This window comes from Andrographis paniculata, unplaced genomic scaffold (genome assembly GCF_009805555.1).
Source record: "Andrographis paniculata isolate CXL003 unplaced genomic scaffold, ASM980555v1 Contig58END, whole genome shotgun sequence".
Classification (NCBI taxonomy): Eukaryota; Viridiplantae; Streptophyta; class Magnoliopsida; order Lamiales; family Acanthaceae; genus Andrographis; species Andrographis paniculata.
Window position 1 is genome coordinate 3,083,807 of NW_026137593.1, and position 17,259 is coordinate 3,101,065.

A 17,259-nucleotide genomic window follows, 5' to 3' on the forward strand; every position below is an offset into this window, starting at 1 on the left:
CCTCATTTTACATTTTAGCTTTTCGAACCAAATATCTTGCATTAATATATATATATATATATTGTATTTTTAATAATATTTATGAGAAATTTATTATTTAAAAAAAATTAACTGAACAAACCTAATGCATTTAATAAAAAATTTGATTTTTTTTATTTTAGTTTTTATTCGCTTGTTTTCATTTATTTACACTGCATTAGTGGATTTCATAAATTTTTACATTAAATTTATTTTATTTCAAAAATTACATTATTAATTTGATAAAATACTCGCTTTTATTCCTAAAAAAAAATATATAATACAATATTTAAATACTATTCTCTTCATCCTAAGGGACCCATTTTTTTCAATGCTTTTTTAGTTTTAGTAAATTTATTTATTAACATTTTAATAAATATAAATTAATTTTTTACTTCTTACACATAGCCTCACTAAAAATCTCTTTGTTTCTATCTCTTCTCAATAAATAAATATTTTTATCTATATTTAAATTTTTTTATTTTTGTATAAAATTAGTTTTAAATTGATTATAAATAAATCAATAAATATTATATAAAATTGTATTATTTACAAAATAATATCTATATAATTATAAAAAAATCTGATTTACATTAACTAAAACAACATGTCCCTAGAAAACGGCTCATTTTTGCCGGACAAAAGGAGTATTTATTTTAATCTATGTACATAAAAAATTGAAGACAATTTTTGTGTATGGAGACAGTAATATTTAATCTAAGCATCTTTGGGTTGAAGACAGATGAATAATTTTTGGAATTTGTATTTTTAAATGAAATCTGTGAAACCAGAAAATTTTTCTAAAATAGACTTTTTTTTCTCAATATAATATATATATACACATTTATAAAAACATTTTCTATATTTTTTTCCCAAAAAATAACATTCAAACTATAATTTAAACTAAAATTCAAAAATAAAAATAACAAACCAAAAGTGAAATCAAAAGGATCGTCCATAGATGATATTTGTCCCTTTATAAATAAATCGACGTATTTACTCCACAAAAGAATTACATTGTGGTGTCAAAGAATAATGACATTACAATTACACCGAGCTCAGATATGCTACATGATAAATGAAGATACAAACGAAAGTTCTGTACTCGTTACACCATCACACCCTTCAAGGATTGCAAAGCCCCTCCGCGTATATGGTAAGTAAGATACAAACAATGGAGGAGCGTTTCTAGAAGCAGCACCTGCATTTTGATACACACAACTCACCCCACCACCCATATCAAATGGCGAGGACCACTGTTAACAAAAGGAACAGGATTAGATTACCCCCCTCGCACAGCATGAGCCACAGCTGGGAAGCAGAAGATATATTATGGGCGCCAACGTCATAAGCATTGCCAGTTGCTTCATCTCTTACTTTAATGCTCGATGAACCTGAATGGGAGATTCATATAAGTGAAATGGTTAACAGTTCATTTGAAAACCTAGAGTAAAGTGTGAAAAATTAGTTCTATGTATTTTTGCCTAATATAAAATGATGAGAAAATAAGGAAATCCAACAAAACGTAAGACAAACTGAAAGCAGGGAAAGTACGAATACCTCAATGAAACCAAATTCCTAATAACAGAGATGATGGTAAATACATAACCAAATTGCAGGTAAGTAGTGCAGCAAACAAAAGTCTATACTCACAGTTATGCTGTGTCCATCCAATGGTCTGATTTTCGAGGTCATACAAAACAAGCTTGTCTGATAACACCATGTCTGTAAGTAAACAGAAATTTAATGCATGAGCATCTTACCAATCAACACCGGTCACTAGTCAGTTCGTGAGTAGGAACAAGTGATAAGACCACGATATCGGCAGATATTATAAGACTGATGAAATAAAAATCATGCAGCATTATGTTCATCACCAAGGCGTATGGATAATTTCCCTGACACAACTGCAAGTACAAGTGCAAAGACTAACTCTGATCTAGAAAGCAGAATAAAGTTGGCATCAATTCTTATAGCTTATAAATCATGTAACCATGTTTGCTTAGTGCGTGTTCAATTTGAATGGTATGGTATGATACATTATTTTGTTAAATTCAATGAAGGATTTAATAGGGTGTGGCATCCCCTAGTTATTTTAAACTTGCCAGCTAATTAGTTCTGTTGATTCAACTCAAATGGTAAAAGAGGAGTTCAAATCTGCTTAAAATCTAACCGAAGACAACAGTGTTTACATATGATACAAAAATTCAAAAAAATGGATAACTACAAGATGCCCTATCCCAAGCAGAAGATGTTCAAAATCATCCCAAAGATGAGAAATTGAATCCATCCTAACTCTAGGGATCCCTATTTAAAAGCCCTAGGGTTGACTCAATAGAACAGGAAGTAGCACAAACCCAAGATACAATAAAGTTAGAGACAACAAAATGCTCAGCCAGGCAACCGCGAGCCCAAAGTAGGCTTGGCTCTCGCTTGCTACTGAAGATATACAACCCCAGGGATAGCTGGGCTGTGTCAGACCCACACAAAGCAACCTCTGCGAAGGAGTTCAATGCTGCTGGTGTCGGTTCTACAGAAGTGGTTCCGGTGGCTCCAGTCACTCCATAACAGTGTCTCTTAACATCATTTTTGTCATATGTTGCTTTCTATAAAACTTCATATCCAAACCCACGAGCCATAGTTTAAATAGATCATTTACTTATCTGCAACTGTGCCATAGTTACCTGGTGAGCTGCTTACAGATGGTATCAGGGTTAACCTTTAATGATTCTTTGGACACAACAACGTCATTGCGTTCTTAAGTGAGGAAGAGTGTAATACCCGATAATTCACATAAAGTTTCACTCCTTTTCAGGAGGCCACCTAAAAGAAGAGGAATTTAAGGATGGGTGACTTTCTAAGAAGTTTTCCAAAGGTGCGCATGAATGAGGACTAAGTGTACTAAGAGTCTAAGACATCTATTTGATTTGAAGTAGAATCCCTCAGTTTGAAGCTCCTTTTTAAGCTCTTGGTGACTATTGGATTAGTATGTTTCAAGTCATATTTAGTGGAGTTATGTTGTTCCCATTCTCCATCCTAACATAAGTCCCAAATCCAGATATTACATGAAACAATTCCTCTACTTTCCAAGAGAGAGAGAGATAGACGTGAATAATTAATCAAGCCTATCAACCCGTAATCTTAATCTGAACATGATATCAGACCCGCCCTCCAGAAGCCTAGCTAGCTGATCACCAGCTGAGACACACAAGCCCCCTCAGAAACCCCAGCCACATCAGCACTGTTGCTGAAAAACAAAGCATGCACCAGTGCATAAGGTGCACACACTACCATCTGACACTCTGTTGACAGATTGAAAGTCCTAACCACCTGAGTCCATTTCTGTAGTTGGTTCATGTTCAAACCTACCAAAGTTTGTCAATTTTGTCCTCATGTACACTTCATTTTTTGTCACAATACTATTGGTACATCATGGCTATAATAAAACACAGCTTCGCATCTTAAAGATAATAAGTTGAAGGGAAATTTTACACAAACAGCATTAATGGATGAGTAAAGAAACAAGCAAATTACAAACTTCTTGGATGGAAGTTGTTGATTCATCGAAAATTGTAAGACAATTATTTTGAGAAAGATGCAGAGGAGAGATATGAGACAATTTTTTCTTGAATCATGATTTGTTGCTTCTGAATGTAATATCCGAGATATTCTTAAGAGGGTAGAAATATGAAAAGCCATTGAGTGAGCTTTATGGGCTAACAATAGCATAGAGAAAGATGATGCTTGTTGGGTAGCCTGAAACTCCAAAAAAATTCCAAAAACTTGGTGCATCCTTTGGGAGAGAGAGTGATAAGCATTTTGTGAGGAAGGTGGATTGTAGCTTCTATAGTGCTATCAGCAGAACAGACAGAACGCAGTATATGAGACAACAAGATTTATTGAAATTGAAATGAAACAGTGAAGTTCCAGAATTGAAGAGTGAAAAACAAGCAGACCCATGGAGATTTGGTTGAGATTGATCACATGCCAGCGCATGAAGAAGATTCTGGAAGCAACATGATCACTAGAGCACTCCATTTAGGAGAGTATGATTAATTTATAGATTCGAAGGGTGGGAAGAAGTAAATGAGAAGTAGGAATCATAGTAATGTGGGTTGATGCAGAGGTGTTTTGAGCTCTGATATGCACTTAAATTAATGCATTAAAATGCAATTATGTAATATTTATGAACAATCTATGTTGAGAGGAAGTGAAAGAGAAATGGAAGAGGTGTAGAAGATGAAACAAGCAGACACAAAAATAATCTAACAATTAAAATCAAACAAAAACATAAACATAATGAAAATGATAAGACATTTCATCAAAGAAAAACTGGAGGCAGGATAAGTTTTCATGTCCTAAATTCCTTCTGACTTTCTTCTAGCACATAAATTGACCATGGGACTATACAACAAAATTTACACAGCTCTTATACAGGCTGGGAATGGGAGACATTTATTCCTCAGCTCGAGGGGATTGTTCCATATTCTAAAATTTATACGGGTTGATTTAGATCAAGTGTATCTAGGAATCTTTGTATGAAATGTATTAACTCCCTCAAATCATGGACTTGATTAGATGATATAGGTTCTTAAACTTCTGGGATTAGAATAGATTGTTATCTTTGGGTTTCCTTTTTATTCTAAAATATAGTTGTACTGAAATTAAGGAATATACAAGAACCTTTATCAACCTACTAAATGTCAATATCTCAAATGGTATCATGTCCAAATGAAGTATTATTGACATATCCAGGGAATATCAATGGCCTGTGCCTGGTAAATCAATCAGATGTAACCAACAACATACGAAGATTGATAGGAAAAACTAAATAAAAATAAAGAAAAACCAAATTCCTTCATTAAATAAATGCACATTATATCATTTATGGGCAAATGAAACTATGGTTGTTATTACCTCCCAACAAAGTAATTTCTCTTCCATCCCTTGTCTGCATTCCACTGTTTTGCCATCCTATGCAATATTCATTATCCTGAAAATCAAAGTTACTCCATTGGAATATAACTTGGAATGATATTCAAAGAGAAACAAAATCAGATGAAGAAACAAAATGCAGGACTAAACAATAATAGCAAAATTATGTTTTAGGCAAGGGATAATTACGACAAATATTAATTATATTGTCATAGCCCCACCATTCCATTCCAGACGTAGGGACTGCATCTTGATTAGTTCAACTACTGTTCAACTTTTCCCGAAAAATTTAATGATTTTTACTATACTAAGTGGAGATTGGTCCCATTCCTAGAATCATGCTTGAAAGTTACTCAATAAATGCCCTTGGTCCGATTTCAGGCACGGACCTCCCATGACAGCTGACTTCAAAATAAACAAGCTCAGAAATCTTTATTTCCAGGCACCCAGTATTGTGTTCGAACACATTCTGAGAAGTGAAAATAATCTACCTGACTTCCTTGCAACACATGGAGTCTCTATACGAGTTGATCTTCTTGCTTGGCTCTAAGAATCCATTCCTACCCGCTCTAGCATTTTAACCTTTTCTGAGCACTTGGTGTCTATTAGATTCATCTCTCACGTAAGGTTTAGTATTTGGTTATGTGCTCTTATTCTTCTTCCTAATGTAACCCTTATTCTAGTTTCTATAAGATGTAATCCTCTACCAAAAAAAAGAAAAGAAAGGAAAAAAAGAAAGAGAGAAAGAGAGAGAGATCAAAAATGAACTATCCAGCGAAATTTAGCTTACTTACTTTAACTTCAAATAGATAATCATGGGGATAAACTGGCAGAGACAGTGAATTCTCAAAATGAAAAGTTACAACTGGAAATCCATCATCAATACTGCAAAATACAGGAAATGGATAATTTTTTTGTATGCTGCTATAAGAGTTTGCACATCAGAGAGACAAAGTAACATAGAATTATGGATTTAAAATGCAAGAACAAGAGAAAAGCTAAAATTAAACCCCCTGTAAATAGACAGTATAGCCACAAGAAGCATTAGCACACTTAGAAATAATTGATAATATACAAATAAAAGCAATTGTAGAGAGGCCGCATTGAAGAGATTTTGAACAAAGAAGAGTTGTGTCACAAAATGGTGGTGGAGAAATATAAATCAACAATTTCCAGACAGGCAAGAGACAGAAACTATGCAACTGAATCAAATTTAAGCAGCAACAATGGTCAAAAGCACATAAGTGATTTAAGGTGGAAAGGTAGATAAATTAAAGGATATTAGAAAGGAGAGAATGGTTGAGCTGTGATACCATATCTAAAAGGGAAAGATTGTAATTTCCATAAAGTCATAAACATTAACAAAATATTGTCTGATTCACGCAATTGAAATCACCATAGTAACCTAGAAATAAAATCCAAGTATGAGCGTAGAAGTCTGCATTCTAACATAGGCAACACCAATGAATTGAACTAGATCACATGTTAGATAATATTATCAAATTTTACATATGCCACTTTATCATCTTCTTCCGCAAGCAGTTCCTATTTTTGCAAAATGTGGGGCAAGAGCATAGTTGTCAATCACAGATAGCGGTGCGTAGCAGTCAATATCTAAAATGCTATAACGGGATAGCGGTATGACAGCTATTTAAATATTTAAGAATATATATATAAAATTATCATATATACAAAATTATAACAAAAATACATAAGAAAAACCTATAGATTAATTTCATAATTATCACCCAGACTAATAAAATGTCAAAATATATGTATATATATGATCATAACTATTAGATAGTTATATAAGCAAAAAAAAATTAAATTACTATTGTGTAATAGAGATATATCAAAGCTAATCAGATTCAAAATCTGATAAAAAATTTTCTTCCTCATTTTCATCATCTTCATTGTTTAATTACTTGTCTATATATTTTTTCTCCTTCTCTTCATTCTTATCAATTTATTCAATTGTATGTTCGGCACCTTGTATAATATCATTTCCCTTTTTATTGATGTATTGATGTTTGTATCTTAATGTAGATAGCAGACCTATTAGCATCAACATCAACTCTCCTAGTCAAATTATCATTGTCAAAGATTAACTTGTCCTCCGCAATTATCAACTTCTTTGATTAACCATTCATTGGAATCATTCAAAACAATAGGACCAATCACATCATTGCTACCATAATGATCTAACAAATTTTGGTTACACTTGATATAAATCAAATCTTACAACTTTTAGCTTTCTATTTTTTATTTTTTTTTTCGGAATGAATTTAAAAATTTAGTTAAGATTTAAGATAAATGTTTTTTTTGTCTATATTATAATAAAAAAGTACATTTTATAAGTTAAAATTAGATTACAATTATTTACGTGTTAAAAATAATAGTATGTTATAATTTAGAGATAATTCTACAACACTACCTAACAAGCACCAGGAAGGTCATGGAGATTTTCTCTGTCCTCTGAAATTAAAATTGACAAAGTTTCATATTCATAAAGCATGATTACAATAATAAACTGTGAAATAATATAAAATTATCGGCACGCCATATGTTAATATTCCAACATAGGCAATAAATTGATATAGAGAATCATGCAAAATGCTAATAGTATCATAAAATGCTATAGAATATCTTATTCTAAAAATAAATGCACAACAACAAGACTAAGTGATAAAGTAGTGTTGTATCTAATAATTCCCAATTCAAGACAGATTTAAAGTTAAGCAGTATATGCATCTCAATAAACCTCAAAGGAATACTCAAACAGATCAGCAAAACCAGAGAACACGAGACAAGGTGGGGAATAAAAATACAATAAGATAATAGAAAACAAATATTCAACTAATTCCAGTTTGAACATGTCAATGGGTTGTACAGTAATAAAAATGCTGCAGAGAATCATGTGTACTCAGATAATGCCTTTTCCCACAACAGACAAACTTACTTCTCAGTGTACCAAAAACATCTGAATTGCTGCTCTACAATGTGAGTATCCAAATTCGGTTGCCTTCCCATCATCTACGGGCAAAGAAATTTACAATGATAGTCAAGGGATAGAGGAGGGGAAGGAGAGAAATAGATATACATCTGCATGACAAGCATTTGTCCTGAAAACAAGCTGGCAGATCATAGAAGCATTTTTGTACTATTTAAACCTACCTTATTCATAAGCATTTGATAAACCTCAGATGGAAGATATGCCAAGGTTGTACCACTGTCAATTATAGTCCCTCTACTTGATCCCGTGTCAAATAAGTCTGTGGGGAGGTTTAGAAATTGACCACCAACCTCAATTGCCTTCATAATAATATTGTAATGTTGCCTAAAATATTTCCACATAAAGAATTTAGTCAAGCAATGCATAATAAATATTTAATCTCAAGGAACGTAACAAACTTGTTTACGGTTCCATATTATGACTGGAACATAAACTCGAAATTTGTGTGAAATAACTAAAAAACACTAAGAGGAGCTGTCTACAACATCAACACATAGTATTCCCCACAACAGCCAGGAGAGTTTCCAAGTAGGGACCTTTTCATTCATGATTCACCTATACATGCAGTGTTTGGTCATTCGTATGGCCGAAAGCACGCTTTATATCTAGCTCATAAGCCCACTGGCCTACAATGCAAATTCAAAGTAGAAAACATCCCACTCACCAAAGTAAATATAAATGTGTTTTATATTAAAAATAAAAGTAAATTGCCTACACTGACTTTTGTAACCTATAAGAACAGAAAGGAAAAGAAAGCACTGGCTTTCAGTCCCTCAAATTGTGTGTTGAATTCACAATGCGTTATTTAAATTTTACATTTGTAGCATTTGTTTAGTTGTCATTTATAAACATTAGATTTTTTTACCAGGAGTTAATGAGTAAACTAAGCAGCAAAACATAAACTTTGACAAGGGTAAGCATGCCGTGGATTAGACCCAGGGTGGATGGGAGGAGATGAGGTGTTGATCTCATCATCACTTAATAGTGTGAATCTGGTATATATGGGAAATAGATGCAATCCTAAGAGCTTCAAATGGTTCCTGAAATTCATCAAACATTTATCTCTAAAACGCAAATGTGTTCCAATTAGTAGACAAAATAAGGCATGAAACACAAACATAATTTCCAAAATGCATGCATTTGCTAAATCACTCCAAGTAGAACCACAAAGTAAGGAGAAACACACAAAAAGTTATGTTACTTACTGATTTGGTACTAGTGGCGTTCTATTTACTTTTGGCTGCAGCACATGTCCAATTGCAAAAATTCCACCTCCCTTGCTGCCATCCAAGCAATGTGAAAAGATCTTTTTTACCTTCCCAGATGAAGCAAGTTGCGAAAGAATGGATGTATTTGCCTGTCCAAAACCTATTATCCCATCAACTGCCTCCGTTGATGAACCTAATTCTCCAGACTGTTTAGCTGAGCACCTTTCATATACAACAAAGTTATAAAAAGATAGAAACATAGTTAAGAAACTACAAGTGAATGGAAAGGTCTATAACACAAGCATTGGAAACTAAACATATAGGAATAAACAATGTGTTAAGTGAATGAGGAAAACCATCTCAAAAAACTGAACCACCCATTCATCAAATCCCAACAAAGGTGGCTGGAATCATAATTCTATAATTCCTAGAAGTAAAACACAGGATAATGAAAATTACAAACAAACTTACAAGAACACTGCTAGATCCTCATTGAAATGTCAAATGCATTATAGCCATGATTATTGTGTTCACAATTACATCAAGTCCACAATGCAGATTGAATGATTTTATTAATATTAGTAAAGCTTGTGGGAAATATTTTAATTAAGCAACTCAGGCAAAAAGTAAATCAAGCAAATTCCATAGAAAACACAAAAATATAGAGGGAAATATTTCACATTCTAAGTATGTGCCCTATCATTCACCTTTTATATCAAGCATCCTTGTGCTATATTCAAAAACATTTCTTTCTTTCAGTCAAAGAGATAAACAACTAAACAGAAGATAAAGAAAGCCTCCTGCTACAAAAATCAGAGGCTCAAGTGTAAATAACTAATTTATGATATTTTGTTGATCACCGTCTAGTTACTCTTCCTTCCACAAATTTCTCACTTATGGAACTCTCTTTTAATATATCAAATAAGGAGGATGAATACATTTTCATAGAGAATCAGATTATAAAGTTCTTTTTACCCCCCCCCCCCCCCACACACACACACACATGCTCCCGGGATCGAACTCGGGTCATAGCCCCCACACAGAGGATGCCTTACCGTTTGATCTACAAGGTAGCTCAAACCATATCATCTTATAAAATAAGTGACTCTAATAGGGTTTGTTCTTTTTACCCTTTACACAATTCCAATATTTTTTTTTTATATATTTTTCAATAAAAATACATTATTTCCTCTCACAATATATTTAAAAATAATAAAAATTATTTCACCTAAAAAACATCATAATTCCCCAAAATACTTTTACGATTTCCAATAACTAACAACAAAAATATCTTTATTCCTAAACCATAGGAGAATGATGAATATGATCAAAAGAAATAATCGGTCATCTAGCTGAAAGGTTGTGAGGTTTATCATCTCTGAATTGAGCTTCCAAGTTGGAGCAGCTTGTTTTTATAAAAAATGGAATTTCATTCCTATCGTGATAGAATTTTTATGTTTCCTTCAGCTATGTTAATTCAATCTACAAAGAGGGCTATCCATTATTTATTAAAAGATTTAGGAAAGGAAATTTCAGATTTTTTTATGGTTTGTTTAATTGTGTTTTCAATCCAATTTGCATTCTATTCATCAAAGTCCACAACCCCCCTCCCCAAAAAAATAATAAAAAGAAAGAGAAAAACATACATCAAACACCTATTAATATCACATAAAAAGCTATTGCAGTTCAAATTTTACTATTTCCAATATGCTAAAACACTCCTCAGAACACATCTAAACATAGCTCAAATTTTGAGGACATTTCTAATCACAATTCTATGCATTTTGACTGTCTACGGAATCCTAAGACATCATGGATTAGGGTTGTGTTTGGTAGTAGGTTTGGAAGTTCGGTTTGAGGTTAGAATATTAATAAATTAAATATGAATAATTGTTTGATTTCATATAAATTGGTATTGATGTGATTTTTTAAAGTGATGATTAAGATTTTATGTAATACATTTAATGTTTTTGGGGGGCAAAAAATGAATCGTGGAGGTCACGAGGGAAACCTACCGACCAAACACACCCTAGGATTTCAATGAAAATTTCAAACATTTTTTGTGGTTGACATACCAACTTGTATTAATGATACTTTCGAGGTGTATTACTCTATGCTGTTTGTTGAAAAAGTTTGTTTCATAAAGATAGAATGTTCGATAAAACAAAAACAATGAACTTTATTGAGAATTCAATGAATAAATCCTGCAGAGAAAAACCAATTCTTCATGCTACCAAGCCAAATCAGTCATCAACCTATCACCTAATAATCCCTTATGACCTATAAAACCCTTAAATCTATTTGACCTAGATGGACCCTTAATATAGATCTCCATTACTTTAGTGACTCAAAACACATTAAATAAATAAAAGACTCAACAATAAATTAAAATAAAATAAAACAAAATCCCATTCTAGATTCGTCAACCTTGTGCCATGATCAACCCTAAATGAATTCGGTCGTTCTTTCCTTGTCTAACATAAACCGTAAGATCGTCCGACCTCATATCAAATAGCTTAGCATAACATCACATATTTTTACTTTTTTATGGTCATAAAGACAATAGGGGGTTTCAGTTGTGGATCTTGGCAACAACTACTTTGTTGGTAAATACTAAAATATAAGTGCTAAACCTAAATAAAAATCTTATGCTTTTACAATAATTGAATTTCAACCAATATAATTCTGAAGATGGGCTAAGCTTCAATCAACATATCATTGTTCTGTGATTTCGTCTTCAAGTTTTGAATTTTGATGTTGTTCTTCATATGTGTGGCCATGAGGAGGACAACAAGTCTGGGTCTATCCAAGATTTCTGTTCCTAAGAGAATGGATCTTGGAATGGGATATCAAGCTTTGCCAAGCCTTGTTCAATTAGGAATGCGATGTTTTGGGAAGGCTTTTTTAATGTGATCAACTTCATTGTTGTTTGGCTGATAGCCAAGAGAAATTGATTTTTTTTAAAAAAAAAATTTTTAAAAAATCTAATCTGAATGTTTCTTTCAACTGTCAGTTCTACTGTAGGGCTGTAGGCTCTCAGACTTCTATCATTCCTACACATGGTTTCTCCACCCTATTATATGGACTAAGACTGTCCTTGTCATGTCAACACATGAAAGCTCTCAAGAGATGACGACATGGCATTCTAGCATACCAAAGGTGCTCGGTCTCTGATATTTGGTATCCCACTGGTAGCTTTCCCACCAAGTCTACCACCCACTTATTCCTCCATTGCACTGCAATATCCATTATTTGGGAACACTTTCCTTGTTTGTGGAACATCTCTTGGGTACAACCTTCTTCATGTCTTGATATTAATCTTAAATGCATACTTTGTCCAACAAATCCACAAATATCAAAATCTAGAATAGAGTGGTCAAGGTTGAATCGAGTTCTTGTTCTTTCATTTTTGGTATTTTTCGATTTCTCTAATTTCAAGACATGAATCTTTGAATTGATATTGTGGACAGATACTGATTTAGGAATTTATTGCTAAATTGAATGTTTAATAATAATCGTGTGATTGTTCTATTGAAGTAGCAACAAGGGAAAAACCTATGAGATTTTGGAAGCAATTTTGAACAATTCCGTAGGTACTTGCGGAATTGAGTTTGGCTTTTCTTATATTCAATGTTGTTGGAAAAGTAACCAATGGTCATACCTTAATTATTGATTAAGTTATAAAAGAATTGATTGTTAGAACTTGTTGATAATTACAACCAAATTAATTATTAAATAAAGTAAATTTATATATATGCACCAGTGATCAGCATTTCAAATTCCGATTAATATCTCATTTAAAATCTAAATTATTTTCAAATCTTGAAACCTAGATTAATAACCTTATGCATATATAAGTACATCAACAGCCGATTTCTAAATTATTTTTGTTAATATATTTAGGCGTATCTATTAGATTAGATTGTAATTATTTGAACTATCCCTTTTGTATCATTTTTATAAATAAGCCCTAATTTCATTATTAATAAATAATTTAGAAATTCTCCTCTAGTGTAAATGGTATCAAAGCTACATTCTCCGGGTACTCAACCCGGAATGCACTAAGAGATCTCCTGATTTTAAGATGGTTGTAGTTATCCATTTGCTAAAATTTTATTCTTTAGTTTCAATAAAATTTATGTTTGGTCTTTGATCGTCTATTCTGATTCCATTCATTTTATAGCCCCAAAAAGTCTGGTTTTAAATCCAACTCCGTTGTGAGTGAGTCTAGTTTCCGACTCTAATTCCATTGAGAATTAATCTTGTTTCTGATTCTAACTTCAATGTGAGCGAGTTTTATTTCTGACTCTAGCTCCGTTACGAGCGAATCTTGTTTCCGACTTTAACTCCGTTGAGAGTGTTACCTCTGACTCTAATTCAATGAACGATTATAGCTACGTCATCTTCAATCTTTCTTAGTAAACTCAATATGTTTCTCAAACTGCATACTGTTTGTATACCGAAATTTAGATATTTTCAGTATTTTTTCTGTATCACACCTATTTATAGGCCTCTGATTTTATCATTAATAATATACAACTCTTGAAATTCTGCAAAATGTTACAAATATATATCATATATTTCTTGTATAATATCATGGATCTAAATTTTCTATATGATAGCAGTAGTATTATATTTATTTTTTAATTTCTAATGTTAATTTCATCTTACAAACCCTAACCCTTGAGAGTACTGAATTCAAGAATAGGAAAGAAACACGAAAACTCACCCAAAGGCAATGGATCCATTCATTGTGGAGGTTTGAATGTTTCCTGTCACTTGATCAAATGTGAAAACATCTTTCACAAAGTGTCCCTCGGTTCTACTTCCATCCCCATAAGTAACAGAATATTCACAGTTCATTCCAACTATGCAATTTTGATCTGGTCCACTGGATGCAGAATTACAAAAATCGTGATCACAAGATATCAACTTTCCAGTGGAGGATGCAGACAAATCATACTGCTTCAGGGGTATCTGATGAATTAAAACAAAACCAAATAGCAGTCATTTCATTCCAGGAGAAAAGGCATTGAAAAGATAAAGCAATAACAGCACATTTTTTAAGTTTCCGTATATGAAGAAGAGAAAGTTGATAAAAACAGGAACTGACATACTTCAAGATCACTTCTAGTGGGGCAATGCTCACAGTTGTGACAATTCACCCATAAAATATCACTTCCTGTGTCAACCTGCACATGATAGTCAACTGGAGGAGTCCCAATAGTAATCTTTGTGTAATATAGCCTGCAAAAGTTCATCAATTTTAAATCTTTCTTTATTCACTGGCCAGATCATATCTACCATAGAAACTAATGAAACCATAAGCAGGGCCAAGCATTTATTAAATCATTATCACTTACGAAGCCTGCAAATCTATTGTTTAAACCACAATCATACAAAGAAGAGGATGTGGAATACTTTTGGAATCAAAATACAGTATATCACACGTGAAGTGTTTTATTACTTGATCTGCAGCGAAGAAGCGTTTTCTAATTATGTGGGGAGCAGGATTATTTTGGGAACAGCCATTAGTTAAACATCCAACATATTTTATCTGATATCATTCCTGATCCAAGGCACAGATTGCGATTTAGAAGAGGGAATACCATCTCATTATGATCCCTGGATATGTACATATTACAACATTCTGCTTGTTGCTCTTAAGAAAAGTCAAATACGTTTGAATGGAATTTATTAATATACATTTGTTCAGAAACTCTATTGAGTATTCAGGTTGATAACATATAGGTTTAGAAAAACTCATTCTACTCCCAGAATTATTCATAGCAGATTCAAGAGAAGCACTGTGGAGTGTGAAAATTGAAAGAATTCTAGAAAACACAATGATGAAATGGTGTATAATCTACATCACCAATCATTCCGAAGAGCAATGATGCACAAATTTCAAAATACGGCAGCATGTTCATCTTCAAAGATGGAAAAACCTGATACATCACTCTCTAGTATTGATTGTTAAATTCTGGGCTTAGATTGGTATTTAGGCACATTTAACCCAACCACCAGTAACATTAAAATGCCTTTGAATTGGCATTACAGATGACAATTTTGACAATACTGCGAAATCAAAGTTTTCCCATTATTGGTCAGACTCATTATTCCACAGAAAGATCCAATTCTTTCAATCAACGATATTATAGGCTAACAGAGTTTTAGTATCAGTAGATTGTACAAAAGATACAATGCATAATCCCCCTACAAGAAAACTAAATGAATTACCTTTGCCCAAACAACATCAGGAGTGTTTAACACAACTTTATCCAAAAGCAGTTGGTATTTAATTGATTTGTTTGATCCTATCCAATGCTCCCTTGCTTGAGTTAAACACAGCCTCTTTACCAACCAGAGTACCATTTTCAATGCCGTCCTCTTATCAAATATGTGTGTGGGTGTGTGTGTGTGAAAGCTACATTGATACTTGGCTGGAAGCTAGGGAAGACAAATGAAGAGAAAGCTTTGTCCCAAGCTAGAAATAGAATTGTTGACACGCAATAGAATGACCCTTGAGTTCTTACAATTGCACAGAATATCTACCAAAAGAAGATTCTTGAAAGTAAAGAAGTGTAGCAATTTGAAACGTAAGCTGTATAGGATTTAAAAATAAAATAAGTCACAATACCTTTTAGGCAAGCGATATTACTACTCATTCAATGAATTGCAAGTAAAACAGGGGATCAAATTCCAATACACAGTTTCCCTACCCGTGTACCCTAAACACACTCGATAGCTATTTAATAGTAGCATTTTTATTACAAATTTGTGTTTGGTTATTGGAGGTACATGTTACAGTAACTAGGTACAGAGAGAAAGGATATCTATACTCTAAAATGATCAACCAATTAATGATGTATCTCTCCATAAACAAATCTCAATAAACAAACACAAATCTAGCTAAAATAATCAAATATAGCACATACAAAAATAGATCAAAACGCAGAAGGCATCAGACGTACGCGGCGTTAGTGGGCGAACCATCTCCGCCTAGTTGAAGATCAATTGCCGCAAGCATTCGGCCATGGCGCCGTGAATCGTGTGCTCTTAGGGATCTCAACGACGCCCTCTCCCTGCCGCGGCCACCATATTTGTTGTGAACTTCAAATACTACATGGCTCTTTACCACACACATCAGATGCACCATAAAAAAGGAAAGCAAAACACGAAGCAAACACCTTCTCCCGGAACCCATTGCCACCGCCAAAGAATTATTTTCAAGCGGTGAAGCTAAGGTAAGCAAAACACACCCATCCAAAATGTATATAAAATGGAGATCTAGGAAGGAAAGGAATACAGCGTGGAGTGGTATATATGTCAATTCGACTTTTTGGGTTGCAGGAAAATGAAAGTCTTTGGAGAGCGAGGCGAAGGAGAGGAGAGGAAGCGTAAGCTGAGAGGAATCTTGATGCAGAGAGAGAGAGAGAGAGGGGTATAGGGTATTAGCTGGAACATGAAAGGATTGGGTTTGCTTAAATTTAGAAAGTTCCTATGAAACTAGCATAGCCCGATCCTTGAGTAACGGGTTGAATGGATTTTCCTCGAACATCTTTCCGTCGGGTCTAGTTGATTTAGTCAAGAACTAGCTAGTGCAGTCTACACGACTTCAACGCATGTTAAAAGTAAGCATTCGACAAAGTAGAGTATTTTATTAATTCTCGGATCATCTCCGATTCATAACTCTATTTTTGCATATCTACAATATATTTTTTTATTTTTGCGGGGTCTGCTACAGTAACCCATCTCCAACCATGCCCTCTATTTTTGCAGGTCTCTTCTTCGACTATACCCTCCGGGATTAAAAAATATTCTCTTTATATTTTATTTTACATAATTTTTAAAATTACAAATAAAATTTAACATTTTATAATTTTTATACATTTAAATTATAATAATATTTTTAATTAATAATTTAAATATTATACCGAAAAATTATATTTATTAATATTTTAATATATATTTAAATTAAAGCATAAAAATATTAATATTATTAAAAAATATAAATAAAATTAAAAGTAAAAAAATAAAATATATAAAATATAAGCTTAAAACAAAATAAAAAAAAAGAATAAA

At 33.0% G+C, this 17,259-nt stretch overlaps 1 protein-coding gene across 1 annotated transcript; it reads right to left on the bottom strand.

Moving 5' to 3' along the window:
• Positions 1-976: 976 nt before the first annotated feature.
• LOC127257603 (aspartic proteinase 36-like) lies at positions 977-16,651 on the bottom strand. Its single transcript, XM_051284042.1, has 11 exons — positions 16,149-16,651; positions 14,292-14,421; positions 13,904-14,151; positions 9,172-9,396; positions 8,128-8,290; positions 7,913-7,986; positions 5,748-5,838; positions 4,936-5,011; positions 1,672-1,743; positions 1,305-1,412; positions 977-1,219 (listed from the first exon to the last, which is right to left on the bottom strand). Exons 1-11 carry the CDS (start codon positions 16,379-16,381, stop codon positions 1,086-1,088), a joined length of 1,554 nt encoding a protein of 517 aa, XP_051139999.1. The 5' UTR covers positions 16,382-16,651; the 3' UTR covers positions 977-1,085.
• Between the last annotated feature and the right edge of the window lie 608 nt (positions 16,652-17,259).